This window comes from Dasypus novemcinctus, chromosome X (genome assembly GCF_030445035.2).
Source record: "Dasypus novemcinctus isolate mDasNov1 chromosome X, mDasNov1.1.hap2, whole genome shotgun sequence".
In the NCBI taxonomy this organism is placed as follows: Eukaryota; Metazoa; Chordata; class Mammalia; order Cingulata; family Dasypodidae; genus Dasypus; species Dasypus novemcinctus.
In genome coordinates, this window is record NC_080704.1 from 155,961,842 (window position 1) to 155,985,711 (window position 23,870).

General features: G+C 37.0%; 1 protein-coding gene across 16 annotated transcripts in view; it reads left to right on the forward strand.

The window, feature by feature from the left end:
• Positions 1–23,870, forward strand: part of LOC101438919 (integrator complex subunit 6-like) — a 68,884-nt gene that overhangs the window by 28,906 nt on the left and 16,108 nt on the right. For all 16 annotated transcript variants that reach the window (XR_011647863.1, XR_011647864.1, XM_071212920.1 and 13 more), the window contains 4 exons: positions 993–1,156; positions 11,979–12,131; positions 16,066–16,198; positions 23,736–23,830. Coding sequence is in view for 14 of the 16 variants with exons in the window: in XM_071212920.1 (XP_071069021.1) it covers positions 993–1,156; positions 11,979–12,131; positions 16,066–16,198; positions 23,736–23,830 (545 nt within the window). In the remaining 2 variants the exon portion in view is untranslated. The remainder of the gene's footprint in view (positions 1–992; positions 1,157–11,978; positions 12,132–16,065; positions 16,199–23,735; positions 23,831–23,870) is intronic.

Below are 23,870 nucleotides of genomic sequence, written 5' to 3' on the forward strand. Positions count from 1 at the left end.
GGAAAAGGGACAAGTGCATAGGGGAAGAAAGATCCACATTTCTTGTGGATCTTGTGATTCCTGACTTTTTCTGTTTAGTTCCTGGACCTCTTTGAGAAGGTATTTTAAAATATGGGTCCTCCTCCCTAGAAAAATGGATGTACACACACAATTCTGTATATAATTTCAGGGGTTTCTTAGACTCCAAATTAAGAATACTCACCATAGAGGAGTGAGGCCTCACAGTCTAGTTTAAATTAATCATAAAGGAAGAGCATGTTAAATTGGTAGCAGTCAACTGCTCAATCCATATTTTTGTATTCTTTAATCGAAACTTTCATACTGGAATCCTAGAGGGATGCAGTTTGGTATCCTGTAAACAGCTTAGATTTTCTTTCTAGCTCCAGTTTCCCTTTGTCCAGGGTTCTTAACTTTTGAGATTCTCATTAAAGTTAATAGCCCTCTCCTCAGAAAAATGCACATCCCCAGAACTGTGAGCTCGACTTCAGGGGAGTCTCTTGGGTTCCCTGGAGCTATTACATGTATTCCCCAGGGTTCCATGGACCCCAGAAAATCTCGTGGTAAATGTTCCTTTGCCTTGTTTCAAGTGATCTTAAAATAAATAAATAAAATGACTTGAAATTTAAGAAAAACAAGACCCCAATCATTATAACATATCTTCTACAAATATAATGTAGTCGGTGGGAGCATTGCATACAAGATCATGTAATTCTGCCTTTCTTTGTTTGGGATGGGTGGCAAATGAAATATCCTACTTTAAGTCATTAAAATACACTCAGGATACAGCATTCAGCATTCTATAATGCTCATTTCCCACAGAATTTTAATGGTGGATGGAAAAACTATAATGAATTAGTCCATAATGAATGTGATGGTTTTGCTTTGTGCTTACTGCCACCCCCAACTACTCATATTCTAATAAATGCGATGTTTTCGCTTTGTCCTTACTGCCCCCCCAACTGTTCATATTCTGTCTTTTGTTTAACTTTTAGATGGACTTATGGATTCATCTAGGTCAAGCAATTCATTTGCTGCTCAACCATGGCATAGTTGTCATAAGCTCATTTACGTACGTCCTAACTCTAAAACAGGAGTTCCTGTTGGACATTGGCCAATTCCAGAATCTTTCTGGCCAGATCAGAATTTACCTTCACTAGTAAGTGTCATAGAACAAAAGGTAAACATCATTCTGGATTTTCAATTTGCTGATTACAGGGAGCCTTTCACAATAGCTTTGAGACTTTAATCCCTGCTGTAAGCAAGTAGGTCTTCCCTTTTTGCCTTTGGTCTCTTACTGGAAACCTAGCTCATTCCTACAAGCAAGGAAGGACTTCCTTTCTATTCTGGTAATTTTCATTCTTTCTTTCAGTTGCCCTTGCCACTTGAATATCCCTCTTTGGATGTTAAACCATTGTTATTTTTGATGCTGTTGTCATCTGTGACTTGGCATTCATTTCAGAGCAGATAATATGATTTCATGGTAAAGACAATATCTAAAAACTACTGGCATTGAGTTTTAGGTATAACCTCTGGAAATTAGAACCCAGTGTTATACCTTGTATATGTTCAGGAACATATTCAAAACAGAAGTCATTTTCCTTCTTCCTAGACACCTAATGAAACTTCCTGAGCCTACTTATCATCTTTTTGTAATAAATGGACCATAGAAGTACACCTTTCAATAATGGAAAATTAAGCTATATTTTAAAATAATCTCTAAGCAGGGACCTTTGTCTTCTTGTTCACTACATTTGGTAGAAGGGGATTTGATGTTATATTGCTGCTATTACCCCATGAAAAGTCTTTTTTGGGCAGGGGTAGTGCCTAGTAATAAGAAAAACCATATGAAACCCAATCTCTCTTTCATCTAGCTTCCCTCCCCCCACCCAATATAAAATGACCTGAGCCAACCCCTCTTGTACTTGGGGCCTGGGAGAGCTGGTGGTAGTGGTCAGGTGTCAGGGTGCAAACAGATCACTCCCACTCCAGTTTAATGCCTTCCTGGTTCAGCTAACCTATATTCTAAGTTTTAGAATTTTACAACAGTGAACTGTATTTTCTCCCGGCTCACTCTTTTGGGGCTCCTGCATTTTTTCAGGAGTGGCCATAAAAGGCCCAAAAGTTGGACTAAAGAGTCTTTTCAGCCCCTGCTGTGGGTGAAGGTAAACGCCCTCCCCTTTTCCTCAGGGCTTCAAGGTGGCACATATGTCAAGTCTCAATGTTCAGTTACTCTCAATCCCTTCAAACCTCTGAGTAAATGTTTCATTATTGATGGTAATGGGGCTTTACTCATGTCTTTTGCTTTTTAACATGTTCAAGTCTAATAATCCAGAAATATTTCACAAGTAAAAACTGAAATAATGAAAAACTAGAATAAAAGAAATTCCAATTAATTCACATGTAACTCATGTTACCACTTTTCCATTGTGAAAAGAACATTTGAAGGGATATCATTAGGATGGTGGTGTAAGAGGTGGTGGTAATCATTCCCTCCTAGAAACAGAAATATAAATATATAAATGGGGCAGAATCAACTTTTTCAAAACTCTGGGAAATGATCAAGACTAGAGAACAACTCAACATATGCTAAATAAGGAAAAAACCACCTAAAATTGTAAGAGCACAATGGGACAAATTTAATGGTCCTCCAGGTCACTTCCCCATTCTTGGATCTTCCCGGCAGGTTGTGCAACTCATGGTGGTGGCTTGGCAGCCCTCAGGCCTTCAAGTGGGAGTCTCTGTTGACCAAACCCCCCATGGCGGGAGTTTAGCAGCTCGCACATTCAAGTTTCCAGGTCCCTGAGGCCTGGTTACTGGTGCACCTAAATGAAAATATTGGGTATCTTTGTACGTTGAACCCCAACTGTCTCCATGGAAGACAAACTCAGGGCGTGGGTCTAGGAACCTTAACCCGGAATTTACTAGTACAGAAAATCTATGCAGAAAGGAGAAGCTGATCCATGGAACTGCTGAGCGGGACCAGTGCTGAAAGCTGGAGTGAAGAAGCAGACCAGAGTGTGGAAAGGGGCTGAGCTGATCACAGCTGCCAGGAAGGAAAATTTGTAATAAAAATGGAGAGTACAGAATAGGTCCTAGGAGAAGAAGGTGAGGAGGGGAAATCCTTTCTTGGAGGGGAAATAGTTGTACCTACTAGGGAATTCTTGCAAGTTATTGTGCATTCCTAGGGAAAGAGGCAAGCTCAGAGAGAATTGAGAAGAACTGAACTGTTAACCTTCGGTTGTTCTATATGTTCAGTTTAATTGAAGAGGAGCCTTATCACACAGCCAATCTACAATAAATCTTAAGAGGGAGAATATGACTTCCAGAGTTAATGCCTCAAAATAATAAAATACTCAGACTTCAACAAAACATAACAAGACACACAAAAAAACAGGAAGAGATGGCCCATTCAAAGGAGCAAAATAAAACAACAGAGGAAGCACAGATATTGGAACAACTAATCAAAGATATTAAGTCAACTTTCCTAAACAAGTTCAATGAGCTAAAGGAAAATGTGGACATAGAACTAAAGCAAATCAAGAAGAAGCATGAACAAAAGGAGGAATTAGAAATTTTATGTAGGAGCCAAAGAGAACTTTTGGGTTTGAAATATACAATATCAGATGATAAAAATAAATGACAGAAGATGGCATTAAAATAGATAGGTAGGGCTCAACTCTCTCAGAAAAACAATGGAGAAAGTGTCTGAGGGACCTGCCTGAGGGACCTGCTTGGGGGTCAGCAGACCAAGACAGTGCTACACAACTCCTAGGAGGGCTAAGGGCAGAGAGATGAAGAACATGAAACAAAAAATGTGAGTTACCAAACCCCCGTGGTGGCTGGGAAGGGTTCCCCTCTCCCACCCTCAAGACATTAAGCTGGGATAAAACCCCTGGCTCACTGCAGCCAACTAAGAGGGGAACAGACATCTTCGTCTGTGTTATCTGTTACAAGGGAAAAGGGAGGTGGAGTTAGGGGTCTTTTCTTCAATGAATTTGTCAGCAAAGCCTCTTTTGAACCTTGGCTCTGACCAGACTAAAACTCAGGAAAGCAAAGCTTGAAAGAAACACCTCAGTGGAAATGTGCGACGATGACCACCATCTACTGACAGGAGAAAAACCACTTTGAGGGCTGTCTTTACCTGATCTCATGGAAGAAAATCTGTGCTGCATTAATGAGTCCCTGGCCTAATTTTGATAACTTAAGCTGGACAATTTTAAAGACTTAGAATAAGTTGAACCAAACATCAAAGAAGAGCTGTAAAAAAAGCAATAGGCAAGAGAGAGAAATTGGCCATCTGAGTAAATTCACCAATATATTTAGATGCCTAGACAGCTGCAAAAAATTTACAAGCCATACTAGGAAACAGGAAGAGATGACAGAGCCAAAGGAACAGACCGAATATCCTGAAGAGATACAGGATTTAAGACAATCATTGTTAATCACACATATGATGAAAGAGATAAAGGATATTAAGAAGACACTGGGTGAGCATAAAGAACAGACCTTATGGAAATGAAAGACATGACAGATGAGATTTAAAAATACTTTAGAGACACACAAAAGCAGGTACAAATTACTTGAAGACAGAATTAGTGATTTGAAGACAGAATATCTAATATAAGGGATTCCCATATGCCCCACTTCCTCGCCCCCCACACTTTCCCACATCAACAACAAACCTCATTGGTGTGGTACATTTGTTACAATTGATGAACACATATTGAAGCATTGCTACTAACATGCATTACAGTTTACATTATAGTTTACACTCTGTCATGCACAATTTTGTAGGTTATGACAAAATATACAGTGGCCTGTATCCATCACTGCAATGTCATGCAGGACAATGCCAATGTCCTGAAAATGCCCCCATATTATACCTATTTTTCCCTCTCCCATCCCTCCGAACCTCTGGAAGCCTCTGCTTTTATATCAATGGTAAGAGTTCTTCCATTGCTAGAATAATAAATGTAAAGTAGAATAACAATAAATCTACTTTAGCCCATTGTTCATTCCCCAATCTTGAGGACTTTGAGATGGTGATACCCACTCTGCTTCTGACTAAGAGGGAACTTAGATTCCATGGAGCAGATGGATGGAACTATCTTGTTTGCAGTTGCAGACACCCTCTGTTCCTTGGGATGGGTGTTGTCCATCTTCTCCTTGTTAGTTGTCCTGGGTGAGTCCAATGAACTGGAGAGTAGGTATTACAACTCTGCTGAAATTCAGGGCTCAACTGGCACATAGATAGATCATAGATTTAAGTCTCTTGGACATATGTTTATCAAGTACAGTGCTAATTATAGGTTCAAATAAAAGAGGCAGAAGAGCCATGTGTAGAGAACTTATAAATGAGTCTAACTCTGTTACACTGGGGAGCATAAATTCCAAAGTAAGGTCCACTGACGGGGTAGGCTGGCCACTATTAAAAAGTCAGAAAATTGTAAGTGTTGGAGAGGATGTGGAGAGATAAGAATGCTTATTCACTATTGGTGGGAATGTAGAATGGTACAGCCACTGTGGAGGACTGTTTGGCAGTTCCTAAGGGAGTTGACTGTAGACTTACCATGTGGCCTAGCAGTACCATTACTAGATATATATCCAGAAGATCTGAGAGCAGTGACACAAACAGACATCTGCATACCAATGTTCACAGCAGCGTTTTTCACGATTTCCAAAAGATGGAAGCAACCCAGGTGTCCTTTAACTAATGAATGGATAAACAAACTGTAGTGCATACACACAATGTAATATTATGCAGCAGTAAGAAATGAAGTCATGAAGCATTTGACAATATGGATGAACCTCAAGGACATTATATTGAGTGGAGCAAGCCAGACAGAAAAGGACAAATACTATATGATTGTGTTATTATTAACTAAATATATTATATAAACTCATGGAGTTAATAATTAGAATACAGGTCACCAGAAAATAGAATGAAGGTAAAGAATGGAAAATTCTGGGTTAATCTGTACAGAATTGGCAAAACAGTTGTTTGTAAATATTTGGAAATGAATAAAAATGGTGAAAGGACATCATATTGTTTTAAACTAGCTGAGCTATTATATGGGTATGACAGTGGTTGAAAGAATAAGTCTAAGGTCATGTATATTACTAGAAGGAAAGCTAAAAAACATAACATGAACTGTATAACATAGTGAAACTACATGTAAAAATACAAATATGAATCATATTGCATATATAAGTGTTTTTACAAAATATAAAAACAAATAAACTAGAAAAACAAACAGAATAGCAACTGTGTATGGCAGGGAAGCATAGAGAGATTGAGAGGTGATGAGCTTTTTGTATTATTGGAATAATGAAAATGCTCTAAAATTACTTTAGTAATAAATGCACAACTATATGATTATACTGAATATCACTGATTGTACACTTTGGATGGATTTATGCTTTATTAATATGTATCAATAAAACAAATTTGTTAGAAAAAGAGGTAAAATAAAATTTAGGAAACTATCTCAGTTCAAAGTATAAATATTTATAGTTTTGCTGCAAAAAAATGAGAGGCAATCAACAGTAGATTTGAACAAACAGACAAAAGACTCAGTGAACTAGAAAAGAATACAACTGTAATTATTCAGTCTGAAGGTTAGATAGAAAAAAGAATTCTAAAAATGTGAGCAAAACCTAAGGAAAGTATGAAACGCATCAACATATGCATTATGGGAACAGAGCCTAAGGAAACTATGAAACAACATGGCACATACCAAACTTATTCATTATGGGAAGGAGAGGAGAAAGAGAAAAGAGAGAAATGGGCAGACAAAACATTTAGAAATAATAGCTGAAAACTTCATAAAATTGACTAAAGATGTGAATATGTAGATCTGAGAAGTCCAACAAACTCAAAACAGTGTAAACCCAATAGACATACTCCAAGACATATCATAATCAAAATGTTGAATGCAAAACATAAAGAAAGAATTTTGAGGGCAGTGAGAGGGAAGCAATACTGGAAATGCTTCAGGTTGAAAGGAAAGGCTGGTAGACAGTAGCTTGGAGCCATCTGAAGAAATAAAGCTCTACATTAAAGGTAACCACATGGGTAAATACATATTCCAGGATTATTGTAATTTTGGTATGTAACTCTATTTTATATTTTTTGCAAGATTTAGAATACAATTGGATAAGAATTAATTGTATTTCTACCTTATAACCACACCAAATATAAAGATCTAATGTGTGACTAAAAACAATATAAGGAAGGGGAACAACGTGATATAGGAGCAGAGACTGTATGCTGTTGAAGTTAAGTTGGTATCATTTCAAACTAGTTTTTCATAGATACAAATCCCATGGTAACCATGAAAAAGGTATTTAAAATATATACAGAAATATAAATTAGTAGGTCATTCTGTTTCACTGAAAAGATGAACTGTATACAAAAGAAAAATACAGTGGAGGAAATGAGGGACAAAAAAGGTGCAACACATACAAGAAACAAAGGACAAAATGGCTGACGTAAATCCTGACTTATCAGTAATTTCTCTAAGAGAATGTAAATGGATTAAACTATCCAATCCAAAGACACAGATTGGCACAATGGATAAAAAACATGATCAAACTATATGTTGTTTATGGGAGACTAACCTTAGACCTAAAGACACAAATAAATTGAAAGTGAAAGGATGGAAAAAGATATTCCATGCAAATAGTAACCAAGAGAGCTAGGGTGGCTATACTAAAATCAGAGAAAATGAACTTCAAGTCAAAAGATGTTACAAGAGACAAAAAGGACATTATAAGTTAATAATGAAAAGGTCAATCCTCTAAGAAGGTATAAAAATTATAAATATTTCTGTACCTAACACAGAGCCCACAAGACGTGAAGCAAACATTGAAAAAATTAAATGGAGAAATAGACAGTTCTATAAGAATAGTTAAAGACTTCAATACACCACTTTCAGTATATCTAAACAGAAGGTCAATAAGGAAACAGAGGACTTGGACAATGCTATAAACGAACTAGACCTAACAGACATATACAGAACACTATACCCAACCACAGCAGAATACACAGTCTTCTTAAATGCACATGGATCATTTTCCAGGATAGACCATGTTAGATCCCAAAACAAGTCTCAATAAAATTTTCGAAGTTTTACAAAGCATCTCCTTTGACCACGATGAAATGAAGCTAAAATTGATAACAGAAGGAAAACTGGGAAATTCACAATGTTGTAGAAATTAAGCAACACGTTCTTTAAAAAAATCAATGGGTCAAAATAGAAATCACAAGAGAAATTGGGAAACACCTTGAATGAAAATGAAAATACAACATACCAAAACTTATGGGAAGGCACTGCTCAGAGGGAAATTTATAACTATGAATACCTGTATTAAAACAGAAGAAAGATCTCAAATATGTAACCTAACTTCGCATCTGGAGGAAATAGAAAAAGAAGAATATGCTAAACCTAAAGTTAGTAGAAGAAAATTAAAATTAGATTAAAACAGAGATAAATGAAATAGAGAATAGAAAAACAATTGAGAACCAATGAAACCAAAGTTGATTCTTTTAAAAGATCAATAAGATGAACAAACCTGTAGATAGACAGACAGGAAAAAGTGAAGACTCAAATAACTAAAATCCAGAATGAAAGGGGGAGATACTACCACTGATCTTGCAGAAATTAAAAGCGTCATAAGAGAATACAATGAAAAATTGTATGCCACCAAATTTGATCATCTATAGGAAAGGGATAAATAACTAGAAACACATGATTTACCTAAACTGAACCAAACAGAAATAGATCTCAACAGCCCTGTAACAAAAGATCGAATCAGTAATCAAAATATTTGGTATCAAGTGGCCAACATCTGACAACTTAGATGAGTATCTAACAGCTCCCACCCATATATCCTTTTATTTGGAATATATATCTCTATATTTTTGTCTTGCCTTTTAAATTTCATAGTAGACTATAAAGTTCTAGAAGATTAGACTGTCTTTTTTGTTTGATTATAGATGGTACATAACACAGTACCTCCATATGTAAGAGTTTAAATAATTAGCATTCAAACTCTACAGACATTTCAAGGTAGTTAAAGGTTTGAAAGATTTGATCATCTGTACAATTTTCTCAACTTGCTATAAACTTCAGTTAATAAAAGAGAAAAAAAATAGGGTAGGTCAGGGGAAAAATACACCAAATGTAAGATATGGACTAGAGTTAGTAGTGATATATATATGTATTTTTAAAGATTTATTTATTTATTCATTCATTCCCCCCCCCCCCGCGGCTTGTTCCTTTTTCTTTTGCTGTCTCTTCTCTGTGTCCATTCGCTGAGCATTTTTTCTTTATCTGCTTGTCTCCCTTTTGTTGCATCATATTGCTGTGCCACGGGCTGTCAGCATTCTGGGGTTCGCTGAGCATTTTTTCTTTATCTGCTTGTCTCCCTTTTGTTGCATCATATTGTTGTGCCACGGGCTGTCAGCATTCCGGGGTTCACTGAGCACTTTTTCTTTATCTGCTTGTCTCCCTTTTGTTGCATCATATTGCTGTGCCACGGGCTGTCAGCATTCTGGGGTGCATGGTCCAGCTTTGCCTTCACTAGGAGGCCCTGGGACGTGAACCCAGGGCCTCCCATATGGTAGACAGGAGCCCAACTGATTGAGCCACAGCCGCTTCCCTGATATATGATTTTTTATGATTTTATTTCTGTAATAGCATTTTTTGTCTCTGATTATCATATTTGCTTATAAATTTTTTTTTTGAGGTACTGGGATCAGGGATTGAACCTGAAACTTTGTATGTGGGGAGCTGGCTCTCAATCACTGAGACACATCGCTCCCCTGAGTTGGTCCCTTTGTTTGTTTGCTTGTTGTTTGTTCTTGTTTTTCCTAGGAGGCACCAGGGACTGAACCTGGAACCTCCCATGTGGGAAACAGGTGCTCAATAGCTTGAGCCACACCTGCTCCCTTATAGTTAGTAGTATTAATATTTTGATGATGTTCTTGCATAGATTGTAACAAATGTTTCACAACGATGCAAGGTGTTGGTGGTAGGGTGATGTATGGGAGCCCTGGTTGATGCTATGCATATTTGTTTTGTAAGTTCACAACTTTTACTATACACTCATTTTTTATGTATGTTCATGTGTGAATGATATACTTCAATAAAACAAAAAAATAAAAATTTAAAAAATTAAAAAAAAAACAAAAAAAAACCCCTCCCAACAAAGAAAAGTCCAGGATTAAATATCTTCACTGGTAAATTCTACCAAACATTCTAAGAAGAATTAACATTAATCCTGCTCATATTCTTCCAAAAAGTTGAAGAGGAGAGAACTCTTCCTAACTCATTCTATGAGGCCAATTTCACCCTAATACCAAACCAGATAAAGACATCACAAGAAAAGAAAACTACAGACCAATTTCCCTTGTGAGTATAGACACAATAATTCTTAATTAAACACTAGCAAATCAAATCCAATAGCATAATAAAAGAATTATACACCATGACCAAGTGGGATTTATCCCAGAAATGTGAGGGTTGTTTAACATAAGAAAATCAATCAATGTAGTACACAACATGAACAGAATGAAGGAAATTTTTTTATTGTAGCATTGTTCACATTAGTTAAAAGGTGGAAGCAACTCTTGCATCCACCAATAGATGGATGAATAAACCAAATGGTATATATGCACAGTGGAATATTATTCAGCGGTAAAAAGGAACGAAGTTCTGATGCATGCTACAACATGGATGAACCTTGACATCATGTTGAGTGAAATAAACCAGACAGAAAAAGAAATATTTTATTATCTCGCTTATGTGAAATACCTAGAAGCAGCTAGCTTCAAAGAGACAGTAAATTTTAAGTTGTCATGGGCTGTGATGGGTGCAGTTATTGCTAAATGGGCTCATAGATTATGTTTGGAGGTGATGAAAAAGTTGGAGTAGTGGACTTGGTGATGGTAGTACAATATATTGTGAGCATAATTAATACTACTGATTTGTTCACTTGAAAGTGGTTAAAATGGGAATTTTTGAGTTACTACAATTAAAAAATTTTAAAGCATATTTGAGGCCATTTTTTCTCAATCCCCAAAACGTCTTATAAGTTTATAAATTGTAGAGGCAAATGAGCATGCTTTTCCCTTTTATAAAAAATAGAGACATTTTATCATATTCATATTAGCCTTCCAGTTCTCTCTGAAAGCATAGGCTGAACCACTTCTCCCCAAGTCCCTAGGGCTTATCCTATCCGCCTAACTCTCCATATTGACCTTGCTATCACCCTCTCCCTCTCTGGTGGTCTCCATTCACACAAGCTAAACCTGTTAATAAAATGACTTCTCTGTTAATCTGCTCTTCTACCTCAGACACTTGGGCCCTTGCAGCCCAGCCTAAAGTATCCCCATCTCTAACAATTCAAGGGAAACATACATGTAAGAAGTGCTGTAAAAATTCAGCTGGACCCCAGAGTTGTGACTGGCTCATTATCCGTCTCTATCTTGCCTTCTCCATGTGTCCTGTTTTTCATCTTGCTTGTTATTACCTCTGTCATTACCTCATTGGAAAGTTTCATGAATTTCTTCTTTCCCAGCAGTGTTTGGACTCTCTGTAACCTCATTGGTACAAAGGAATGAAGTGCAGGCAATGCTTGGAGCTTGAAAAGTGGGTCTGAAATTCAGAGTTCATCCTATGGATCGAATGAATTCTTAAACATATTCAAAGCAGTTTTTTTTTTACTTCACTTGAATTCTAGTTATGACTTTTAATTTACCTTTTCTCTTCCCAATGCCAAAGTAGTTGGTAGAGAAGAAGAATATGAGTCTCTTCTCCCTGTGGAGACCATTAGTGATGTCTAGAGATGTAGTAACCCTCTTTTTTGAAGCAATAGTTTGCATTTCAATGATGATTTAACAAAACAAAACAGGATTTGCAGAATTGTCAGAAATGTAAGCTCACTTAATAACTGACCATATTTTCCTTTTTCAGCCTCCACGAACATCCCATCCTGTTGTAAGATTCTCCTGTGTAGATTGTGAACCAATGGTAATAGACAAACTACCCTTTGACAAATATGAACTTGAACCTTCACCCTTAACTCAGTACATTTTGGAACGAAAGTCTCCTCATACCTGCTGGCAGGTACTTATCCTTACCAGTTAGCCACATGTCTGTAACCACTCTGGGATCTGGAAATTGTATTAAGTAGTTTCAAAGATTAATCTGGAAATAATTAGACTGAGTCGTTAGTCATATTTCTCACAAATGCCATCAAATAGGCAACAGGGTCAAGCAAATAATTTCAGACTAATAGGAATCATTAGTGTACTGGACATTGCCACTTAAGACAGTAGAATCTGATAAAACCTATGTATTCAAGGATTTGGGGTACTCTTTACCCCTACCCCCAAGACATATATATCCATGGATCCTGGTTAAGAATTCCTAACTAAAGGATGTAATCCTATTCAGGTATGGGTTCTGCAGCCAAAGCAATGTTCTTAGCTCTTAGTTTGAACTTGACAGATGAAAAGTACAGGATATTTTTGGCAGAGAATCAAACGACCTGAAACAAATTTCTGGTAAGTGTAATACTATAAAACTCTTCTGCCTGTACTACAAACCATGTTGCCATGTGTAGTGTGGATTTTCCTTGAATGAGACAAATTCCTTGAGATACCATACACCTGTTTTCTCAAATATTCTTCAGCCAAAAGGGCTTGTTGATTGGTTAATAGATTCACCTATGGATTTTCCTTTGTAAAAATGTAGGCATGGCAATTACAGTCTTCTTATTTAGATACAACAAGTAAGACCTACATTGTAAGGCTATGTGTTCTATTTCTAAACTATAGGATCATATAGCACTCAGTAATTGTTAGGTTCTATTTATGCAAGGAACACTTTGAAATTTAGGTTTCATCCTAAAATGTTTGATTATTGCTGCTCATTGTCTTTAAACTACTTAAATTCTCCAAAGATACTAAAACCAAATAGAAAAAAAGGAATAGGCTTAAAGCAAATATATAAAAGTGCTAGAAATAGAAGAATATTTAAACACAAAATTGAGCAAAAGAGACCAGGCAAAAAAATCAAATATTGTACAATTCCACTTTATATAAGTTCAAAAACAGGTAAAACTAACTTACTGGGAAGAAGGGAGGGAGGGAAGGAGGGAGAGAGAGAGGGAGGGAGGGAGGGAGGGAGGGAGGAAGGAAGGAAGGAAGGGGAAGAAGGAAACTTTTAAGAAGATTTATTCTCCTAGCACACTTAGGAGTAGGAGTAGGGAAATAAAGCATGTTATAGTACAGTTATCTTTATTTCTATTTAGGTTTTTCTTAAGGCACAAAATCTAGTAGAATCATGTTTTAGAATAACCCAATATTCTATGGAGTCACAAATTACATAGGAAAAATGTATCCTTTGATGTAACTAAATATAGTGAGTTTTTTTCATTTATTTTTATTTTTAAAGAAGCTTTAAATTCCATAAATGATACATTGAAAATTTGGGGGGATTCCCATATACTCCACCCCTACCCCTCCCTCAATTTCCCCCATTAACACCACCTTTCATTAGTGTGGTACATTTGTTACAATCGATGAACACATATTGAAGCATTGCCACTAACCATGGTCTGTAGTTTACATTATGGTTTACACTTTGCACTGTACTGTTTTATAGGTTTTGACAAAATGTATAATGGCGTTAATGAATTAGTAAGTGATATTGCTGGTATCAAGGACTAGCAAGGTAAATAGATTCTGTTAAATATCAGTGTTCAACTTTTGTCTTAAATGATCCTGCCAAAGGACTTTGAAAAAGGCAAAGGTCTAGTTTCCTAAAAGTATATACTGATATCCTGATTTGGACCAAAGAATCTGAACCTGGAACACACAAAAAATGCAGTAATCATGAGGATTCCAATACAGCATATAAAGTGTATGGGGGCTGACAATATAAGATATATAAATCAGGAATATCAATAAAGAATATGATGATAGTAACATGGAATAAGGATGAATGCTTTAATCTTTTTAAAATGTTCTACCATTGCAATATGAAAGAGAATATGCCTCCCAGATGGAACCAAAGCATTTCCTCACTCAAAATTATTAGCACCTGTGTCTGGCTTATAATAGGCTACTCAGTAAATATTTATTAAATGACAAATGAATAAATGGATAGGGGAATGGAACAATAAAAGCAAGTGGAGCCCCATTATTTACAGGACTCCTCAGGGCTCTGGAGGCATTCAGACACTATAGGCAGAGCAGACAGCTCAGGAGCTGGGTGCCATGCCAGCGGAATTTATGTTGCCTTGTGTGACAGAGTTGGACTCATTTGTGGTTTCCTTACACATGGCTCTGCTGCCCCTTCTTCTTTTATTTTTTTTAAAAGATTTATTTATTTATTTATTTCCCCTTCCACCCGCCCCAGTTGCCTGTTCTCTGTGTCTATTTGCTGCTTTCTTCTTCTTTGTCCGCTTCTGTTGTTGTCAGCAGCACGGGAATCTGTGTTTCTTTTTGTTGCATTATCTTGTTGTGTCAGCTCTCTGTGTGTGTGGTGCCATTCTTGGGTAGGCTGCACTTTCTTTCACGCTGGGCGGCTCTCCTTATGGGGCGCACTTCTTGCACGTGGGGCTCCCCTACACAGGGACACCTCTGCGTGGCACGGCATTCCTTGCGTGCATCAGCACTGTGCATGGGCCAGCTGCACAGGGCTCAAGGAGGCCGGGGGTTTGAACTGCGGACCTCCCATGTAATAGACGGACACCCTAACCACTGGGCCAAGTCCCCTTTCCTGCCCCTTCTATTTGAACCCAGAGTTAGTACTAGAGCTGATAGTTGTATATCCAAGAGACTTAAATCTTTGTGCTATCCGTGTGCCAGCTGGGCCCTGAATCTCAACAGAGTTGCAATACATACTCTCCATTTCATTAGACTCACCCAGGACAACTAACAAGGAAATGATGATGGGCAATAACCATCCCAGCTAACAGAGTCTACAACTGCAAGAAGGATAGTCCCATCCATCTGCCCCATGGGATCTAAGCTTCCTCTCAATTAGAGATGGAGTGGGTATCACCATCACAGAATCCTCAGGATTGGAGATGATGGACTAGAGTAGACTTACAGATGTTCTACTGTAGACTTCTTATGATCCTAGCAATGGAAGAACTTTTATCATGGATATGGAGGCAGAGGCCACTGGAGGTTCTGAGGGGAGAGGGAAAAGTGGTTGTAGTTTGGGACCATTTGTTGGACTTGGGAATTATCCTGAATGACATTGCAATGACAGATACAGGCCATTGTATATCTTGTAATAACTTGTAAAAATATGTGGGAGAGAGTATAAACTACAATGTAAACTATAATCATCACTTAGTGCCAGTGCCCCAAGATGTGTGCATCAATTGTGGCAAATGTTCCACACTAATGAAGGATGTTGTTGATGTGGGAAAATGTGGGAGGGCTAGGGAGTGGAGCAGATGGTAATCCCCCATATTTTTTTGTGTAACATTTATGTAATCTAAGTTTCTTTAAAAAGTAAAAAGTATATTAAAAAAAAAAGCAGAAATGAAAGGGGTAAACAAGACTTAATGGTAGTACATAAGAGGACTGTTTGCATAAACATTTAAATGGGTTGTTTTTATAATTGCATGCTTTAGCCATGGAATCATGTTCCATTTTTCCAGAAGCCTTCCTTTCTGGTCACCACTTGTTCTTTGAGAAGTTAATTTGTTTTAATTGCTGGTAACATTTAGCAGTATTTCAGTCTTATTTTCCATTGTGCTAATCAAGCAAATATTTGGGTATTGTTGATATAGCCTGTGGTCTCTGAATGGTTATTGCAGAGCATAGTTTTTTCTCAGTATAATTCATAAAGGAATTGTAGTCTGAGCATTCCTATGTACTGTGATATATTTTGACATAACCAGAGGCTAAAAGTACTATTATTTTTTAAAATTATCATTAAATTGAGCCACATGTGGTTGCTATATGGAATGTTTCTGTGTGATTGGTTTTACATAAAATTCTTATTGTCATAACGATACACTACATGTTCATTTCAGGTATTTGTTACTAGCAGTGGGAAATACAATGAACTTGGATATCCATTTGGTTATTTAAAAGCCAGTATGACTTTAACTTGTGTAAACCTCTTTGTGATGCCTTACAACTACCCAGTTTTACTCCCTCTTTTAGGTAAGTAAAATAAGAATCAATGAATCATCTTTAAAATAAAAAATGCAATTAGATCACACATTAGGCATTTTAAATGTAGCTAAAGACCTGTGGATATCAGGATACATAAAATTCTAAAAACTGATTTGGAAAGATAGAATTTCTATAGTATTTTCTGTCTTGTTCGTTTTCTTATTAGTTGCTGTTTCTACATGCAACAGGAGAAGAGACATATCCTCCGGTGTGCGATTCTTATGCTATTCTTTAGACTGCAAGCTCCATTGTCCTCTGCCCACAGTTTTAAGTGCACTTGGCTTTTTTTGTAGACTAGATTTGGAAAAAAAAAATACATGGATTAAGGGTAACTCTCCAAGAATCGGATAGTTTTCTTCAGAATATAGGACTTCCATGGGGATATTGGTTCACGTTCTTTTCTCCACAGAGGACTATTAAATGCTTTTGAGGCATCTGTTTTGGTCAGGGGAGCAAGTTAAGGAAGTAGGTACAAGAGTAAATTCCGCAATAATTCTATTTGTAAAAGCTGTGGTTTCCTTGGCAACATTCTAAAAGGAACAATTCCGGAAGCTGTTACTCAGTACAAATGTATGTGTCATTTGTTTTCTCTTTTTTTGTCTTTATTAATGTTACATTAAAAATATATGAGGTACCCATATACTCCCCTCCTCCCTCACCCCACTTCTTCCATATCAACAACCTCTTTCATCATCATGGGACAGTCAGTGCATTTGGTGAATACATTTTTGAGCACTGCTGCACCACATGGATAATGGTTTACATTACAGTTTACACTTTCCTCCAGTCCACTCAGTGGGCCATGGCAGGATATACAATGTCCAGCAACTGTCCCTGCAGTACAACCCAGGACAACTCCAAGTCCTGAAATTGCCCCCACATCATATCTCTTCTTCCCTCTCCCTACCCTCAGCAGCCACCGTGGCCACTTTCTTCACATCAATGCTACATTTTCTTCCATTACTAATCACAATAGTTCCAGAACAGAATATCAGTAAATCCACTCTAATCTATACTCTATTTATCCATCCTGTGGACCCTGGGATGGTTATGTCCACTCCATGTCTATATCGAGAGGGGGCTTAGATTCCACATGAATGATGGATGCAATTCTCCTACTTGCAGTTGTAGGCACTCTTGGCTCCCTGGTGTGGTGATTGACCTTCTTCACCTCCCTGTTAGCTGGCTGGGGTAAGTCCAATAAATCAGAGGGTAGGAGTTGCAAACCTGTTGAGGCTCAGGGCCTGGCTATCACATGGTCAGTCCAGAGATTCAGGTCCCCTGAGTATACACCAAACCCCAGTGACAGCCACAGGTCCAGTAAAAGTAACAGGAGAGGCTTGTGAACAAAGATCACATCTGAGTCCAACTCCATCACACTCAGGAAAACAAACTCCAAAGTAGGTCCAACTGACATGGCACTGAACTCCATTTGTCATGACGATAGAACCTGTGGGTCTCTGTAGCCCTCAGAAGTACCAATACCTGGACTTGTATATACTTCGGCTGTCTCTGGGACCCTGCTTAGGCATGCGTAAGGGCAACCCCTCTGATGATCTCCTGACTCTTTTTTGGAGACTCATAGCCATATAAACTCATTTGTCCTTTCCATCTCCCCCTTTTATTCAAGGTCAAAAAGATTTTTTTAACACCTGATATTACATGTAGGCTGAGATATTCTGCTAGTCTGAGTTGACCCTTTTATTCAAGGTCGTTTTCTAGTTACATCATCAGATTGGTACTTGGTAGTAATCCCTTAGTGCCAGGGAGGCTCATCCCTGGGAGTCATGTCCCATGCTGGGGGGAAGGTAATGTATTTACATGCTGAGTTTGCATTAGAGAGTGGCCACATTTGAGCAACATGAAGGCCCTCAGGAGGTAACTCTTAGGCACCCTGCAGCTCTAGGCCTAGTTCTTATTTCAGGCACCCAGGCTCACAAGCATAGTCATTAGTATCAAGGGCTCATTGTTGGACCATCCTTCTTTATTGGTCTTAGCCATTGTACTTGCGGTATTGTTGCTGTTCCATTGGGGAATGTGATAGAGTTCCCTGGCTAAGAACTCAGCACTCCCTCAGTTGTCGTTTTTAACTATAACCACTATGAAAATACCCAAACATTTTTATGTACCCTGTATACATGCCCTGGAGAACTCCCTCCCAACCATGTGCCCCCTATCAATAACACCCCACTCCAGTATTCCTTCCCTGCCATAGTTGAACCTCTCTGTGGTCCAAAACTTCTTTGAAATTGAAGCCTAATATATTGCCAGGTTCCATTAATAGTAAAATGGAATATAGTGATGGGTTTAAAAATTAGATATAGAATACATAGTAATTTAGAAAAATTAAAGTAAAATTAAATTGGGGTATCAAAAAATTAAAAAATGAAATAGGTTTATTTTTGATGTTTTGCCTTTTATCACTGCAATAAGTGTTGCCCTGTATGTACAGTGGCAAGGCAATTTCTTCCATTTCTTCCTCAGTGTCTACATCTTTTCTTTTTCTTTTTCTTTTTTTTTTAAATTGTTAAGCCACATCCTTTTAGGTACCACATGGTATTCTTCTAGTGGTAAAGTTATGAACATTTTGATTTGGTAGGGTTTCTTAATTTTTGTGAAAGGGATCAAACCTTTACTAAGTTTTCATACAGTCATTAAAAGCATACACTTTTTCATGCTGTATGTACTACACATATTGAGTGTACTGAAAAAGCAATAATTTAAAATGTTATAAGTTGAGAAGGTTAAGAATGGGTCATCATAAATATGTTAACATGATTGTTTTGGAGAACCTATCTACTTTGTTTTTCCAATCTGAAAATAGCCTCTTTCTAAGAATTGGAACTCACTGATATAAAATATAGGTATGTCCTTGAGAGTAATAAGACTACCGGCAGAAAAATGTCCATATTTTAAAATTTTATTTAACCCCATTTTCTTAGATATGCCTTTATGACCTCATTCCACAAGTATGAAATGGATTGAACTAGAAAATCTTCACATAAACTTCGTTAAAAGTATTTTTCTATTTTTAAGTGAACTTTTGTTTTGAGATAATTGTAGATTCCCATGCAGGTGTAAGAAATAATAAAGAGAGAGATCTTTTGTACCCTTTACCCAATTTCCCCCAGTGGACGGTTTGCAACCAGGATACTGACACTGATATAGTCAAGATATAGAACATTTCCATCACCACAAGAATCCCTCATGTTACCCTTTTATAGCCATACCCACTTCCATCCTGCCTCCACTCCCACCTTAGCTGATGGCAACCACTAATCTGTTCTATATTTCTAGAATTTTATGACTTTAAGGGTGTTATGCAATTGGAATTTTTAGTATGTAACCTTTCAGGATTGACTTTTTTTCACTCAGCCTAATTCTCTCAAGATTCATCCAGGTTGTTGTATTAAAAGTCTGTTCCCTTTTTTTGCTGAGTATTATTCCATGGTATGGATATACCACAGTTTGTTGAGCCACTCAACTGCTGAAGGACACCTGTGTTGTTTACACTTTGGGGCTGTTGTAAATAAAGCTAGTATAAACATTTGTGCATAGGTTTTTGTATGAACATAAGTCTTTGTTTCTCTGGGAAAAATGCCCAGGAGGAAAGTTGCATGTTATTTAAGAAACTGCCCAAGTGTTTTCCAGATTGGCTCTACCATTTTACATTCCCACCAGTAACCTCTGAGTATATCCAGTTTCCCTGCATTCTCACCAGCTGTTGGAATTGTAGTTATTTTTTAAAATTCATTCTGATAGATAAGTGGTGATATAGTGCTGAGGTTTTTATTTGTATTTCCTTAATGGCTAATGGTATTGAGATCTTTTCATGTGCTTATTTGCCATCTGTATATCTTCTTCAGTGAAATGTCTGTTCATGTCTTTTGCCCATGTTCTTCTCAAATTGTTTGCTTTTGTTACCATTTGAGAGTTCTTCATATATTCTAGATACTAGGCTTTTGTCAGATATGTGGTTTGAAAATATTTTCTCCAACTGTGTAGTTTCTTTTTTCATTCTCTTCCCTGGTCTTTCTCAGAGCAAAAGTTAATTTTGGTGAAGTCCAATTTATCAATTTTTCTTTTTTTGATTCATGCTTTTGGTGCCAAGTCTAAGAACACTTGCCTAGTCCCAGTTCCTGAAAGTTTTCTCCTGCTTTTTTTTTCCGTAAAAGTTTTATACTTTTATGTCTGTGATACTCTTTGAGTTAATTTTTGTATAAAAAGTGAGACTTAGGTTGAGGTTCTTTTTTTTCTTTTTGCCTATGATGTCCAATTGCTCTACCACCTTTTGTTGAAAAGTCTATCTCACCTCTGTTGAATTGCTTTTGTACTTTGGTCAAAAACCAATAGGCTAGGGAAGTGGCTGTGGCTCAATCAGTTGGGCTCCTGTCTACCATATAGGAGGCCCTGGGTTCGTATCCCTGGGCCTCCTTGTGAAGGCTGGCTTGCCCACAAGTGCCGCAGAGCACTGCTCAGCCCGCAGGCACTGCGGAGTGCCAACTCAGCAAGGTGACGCAACAGAAAAGGGAGACAAGCAAAAAAAACCACAGAAGAGCACGCAGCAAATGGACACAGCAGACAGCAAGCAAGGTGCAAGGGGGGAGGGGAAATAAATAAAAACAGACACAGAAGAATGCACAACAAATGGACACAGAGAACAGACAGCACACACACACACACACAAGCCACAGGGGGATATAAAATTAAAACAAAACAAAACAAAAACCAATAGGCTGATAACAATACAAGGTGTTGGTGAAGGGATGATTTATGGGAATTCTGCACATATATGCATGATTGTTTGGTAAGCTCACAACTTCGCTAATAAAAATATATTAAAATTTTAAAAATCAATAGGCTCTATTTATGTTGGGCCATTTCTGGATTCTCTGTTCTGTTCCATTGATCTACGTGTCTGTCCCTTCACCAATACCATACAGTTATGATTTATTGTAGCCATATAAAAAGTCTTGAAATCTGGTAGGTTGATTCCTCCCACTTATTTTTCTTTTTGAAAATTGTTTTGGCTATGCATGTACTAACATAATTGTCTACAATGGCTACCCCAATTTCTTCTTTCTTAATTAGTGCAAGATTTCCATCAGAAGCAGTTAACAAAGGGGTAATTATTTAAGCACTAAACTTACCTGGAAAATGTGAAGCATCTCATTTTCTAGTGATAGATAAATGAAGCTTAATTGAATCAATGCCAGTAGGGTGACCACTGGATAGGTGCAGTTAAAAAGGGGATTCTCTCTCAATTAGGAAACTAGAAATTATTTTTTCTATTGAAGGTCAAGAACTGTAGAAATATAACAACTTTGCTTTTTTCCTTTTCTTAAAGAAATATACCACATTCAATTCACCTGTTTTTAAAATTAAGAACTGGGGACTTATGCAAAAAGTAAAATTCATCTCCATATTGAAACCATTTATGATCAGGATGAGAAAAGGGAAAGATGTAGGGGTGGAGAACTGGAAGAGGACAGTTTGGTGCATGTCCATCTCTCTCTTTCTCTCAAGTGCTTTACTTTTAACACCGTTCTTTTCATTTTATACAGTGTTTTCACACATACATGATCTACTTCCTTAGGAAAATCCTGGGTGATAAGGCAATTATCATTACACCCATTTGATAGAAATGGAGGCTCAAAACAGTGATGTGGTTTCTCCAAGCTCACTCTGCTAAGGATGTGGCTGACTTTGGACTCAAACCCAGGTCTTCCCTCTCTTTGAAGAGGAAAATGGGGAGAAAGGACCTGGAAGAGAAAAAGTCAGTAGGTTTTGAGGTGTTGACAGACTCTCTTCTATACTCTCATCTGCTTGTGTTTCAAATGTTGATTAGCTCTTTGTTTGCCATCTTTACTGCACTAGCCTAGAGACTCCATCTGAATGGAAATCATTTTCTGAGCTAGAGTTTGTGGCTAAAGCATTGTCTACCCTAAGAGCTCTATACTCAATCTTGACCGGAAAATTTTCTTTCTCCCTTCCAACCCCCGTTAAAAATTCGGCAAGAAATAGACTAATACCCAGCTCCTAGATTGGATCATCATGCCTGGATTTTTTTAGAAATATTAATAGTATTGTTAACTTTAACTCTGATTATCTAATCTATTTGAATCTAAAAGTCTGTCCAATGTTGTGGTATTTAAATATGTCAGTACTTCCCAATTGCCTAATTCCAATAGACTCCACAGAAAGACACAGTACAAGATATTTCCATGGTCTCTGGCTCCTTCTTTCAAGATATGAATGATCTTTAAAGGATTTCCTTGCTGCGATGAGCCAGACATCTGTTCACATTTTATTTTTTTTGCTCTTTCCATCCTGAACCAGAAGAATAAAAAAACCCTACAATTTACAATTTTGTAAATTTACTTAAATTAGTTTCATCAGTACTGAATCATTTATTATAACAGTACAATGAAGAAAATACATAGTTGCTTTTCTTAACTAATTAAAAATTGCCAAGAATAGCCTTATTTGTAGAGAAATTCTGCATGTGGCAAAGGTATGGTTTTGTCTCTTCACATAAAGCATTTGCTTTTTGGATAGGAACCAATAAAACCAGAAGAAACAAAATAGCAGGTGAATTTATGATATCTTTGGTATTTGCAGTAAGTGTGGCAGGTTCATACTGATGACTGGGAAGAACAATTTTGAATTATTATCTTAGAAAGAAACTTTTTTTTATCCAAGTAGGAAAATGATGTGATGTTTTGGAAATTTTCATGGAGTATGTATAATATATTTAGCTTATCAAAATAATTATATTTAAGCATGAAAAGATAGGAAATGTCTATTTAAGATAATATCTTTAATTGTATTAATGCACATGGTATTCAAGAATCATGTTTAGTCGTACAGAATTTTAAACTTCAACCTAACACCACTACTTACTATAACTAGTGCCATCACCTAATTGTTAACTAGTATTTGAAACCAAAATTTGATCACTAAAATCAAAGAAATGAACTGAGGGGAAATATGGCTAAATACTGTATGTGCAGATTAAGGAGAACCTAAAAGAAAATTTAGCTTGTCATCATTGCCTAGAAATTAGAAGCTTAGCTTTTGTTCTTGTATACTTCATAAAGTCTCTTACCTCAATTTTTTAGCAATAAGTACAACACTATGTTGAAATAAAATAAATGTTACTCCATCAACCAGTGACCATGGATTTCCCTGCAGGTGAAAATTATTAGAGTTATCAACATGCAAGAGGTCAGAAAAATATTTCCTGTGAACCAGAGTCAGTTATAGCATGTTTTATGCAGCTTCACAAATAAGGAAATATGCAGCATGAAAATTTATTTTATCTTCTAGAAAATTCTATATATAATTTGATAAATTTTGAAAATCCCACAACCATCAAAAAAGTCAAACTCCAATGAAAGGTTCATCTAATATGATTAGCATTTGAGATTTCTAGTAAATGATATAATACATGGGGATTGCTTGATTTACCTTTGAGAATTCAGGACTGAAATGATGGAATATATTATTTGGTTTTCTATTACAGATGACTTGTTTAAAGTTCACAAGCTTAAGCCAAATCTGAAGTGGCGACAGGCTTTTGACAGCTACTTAAAAACTCTGCCTCCATACTTCTTATTAGTATGTATTTATGTGTATATCTTTAACTATGTAATTGATA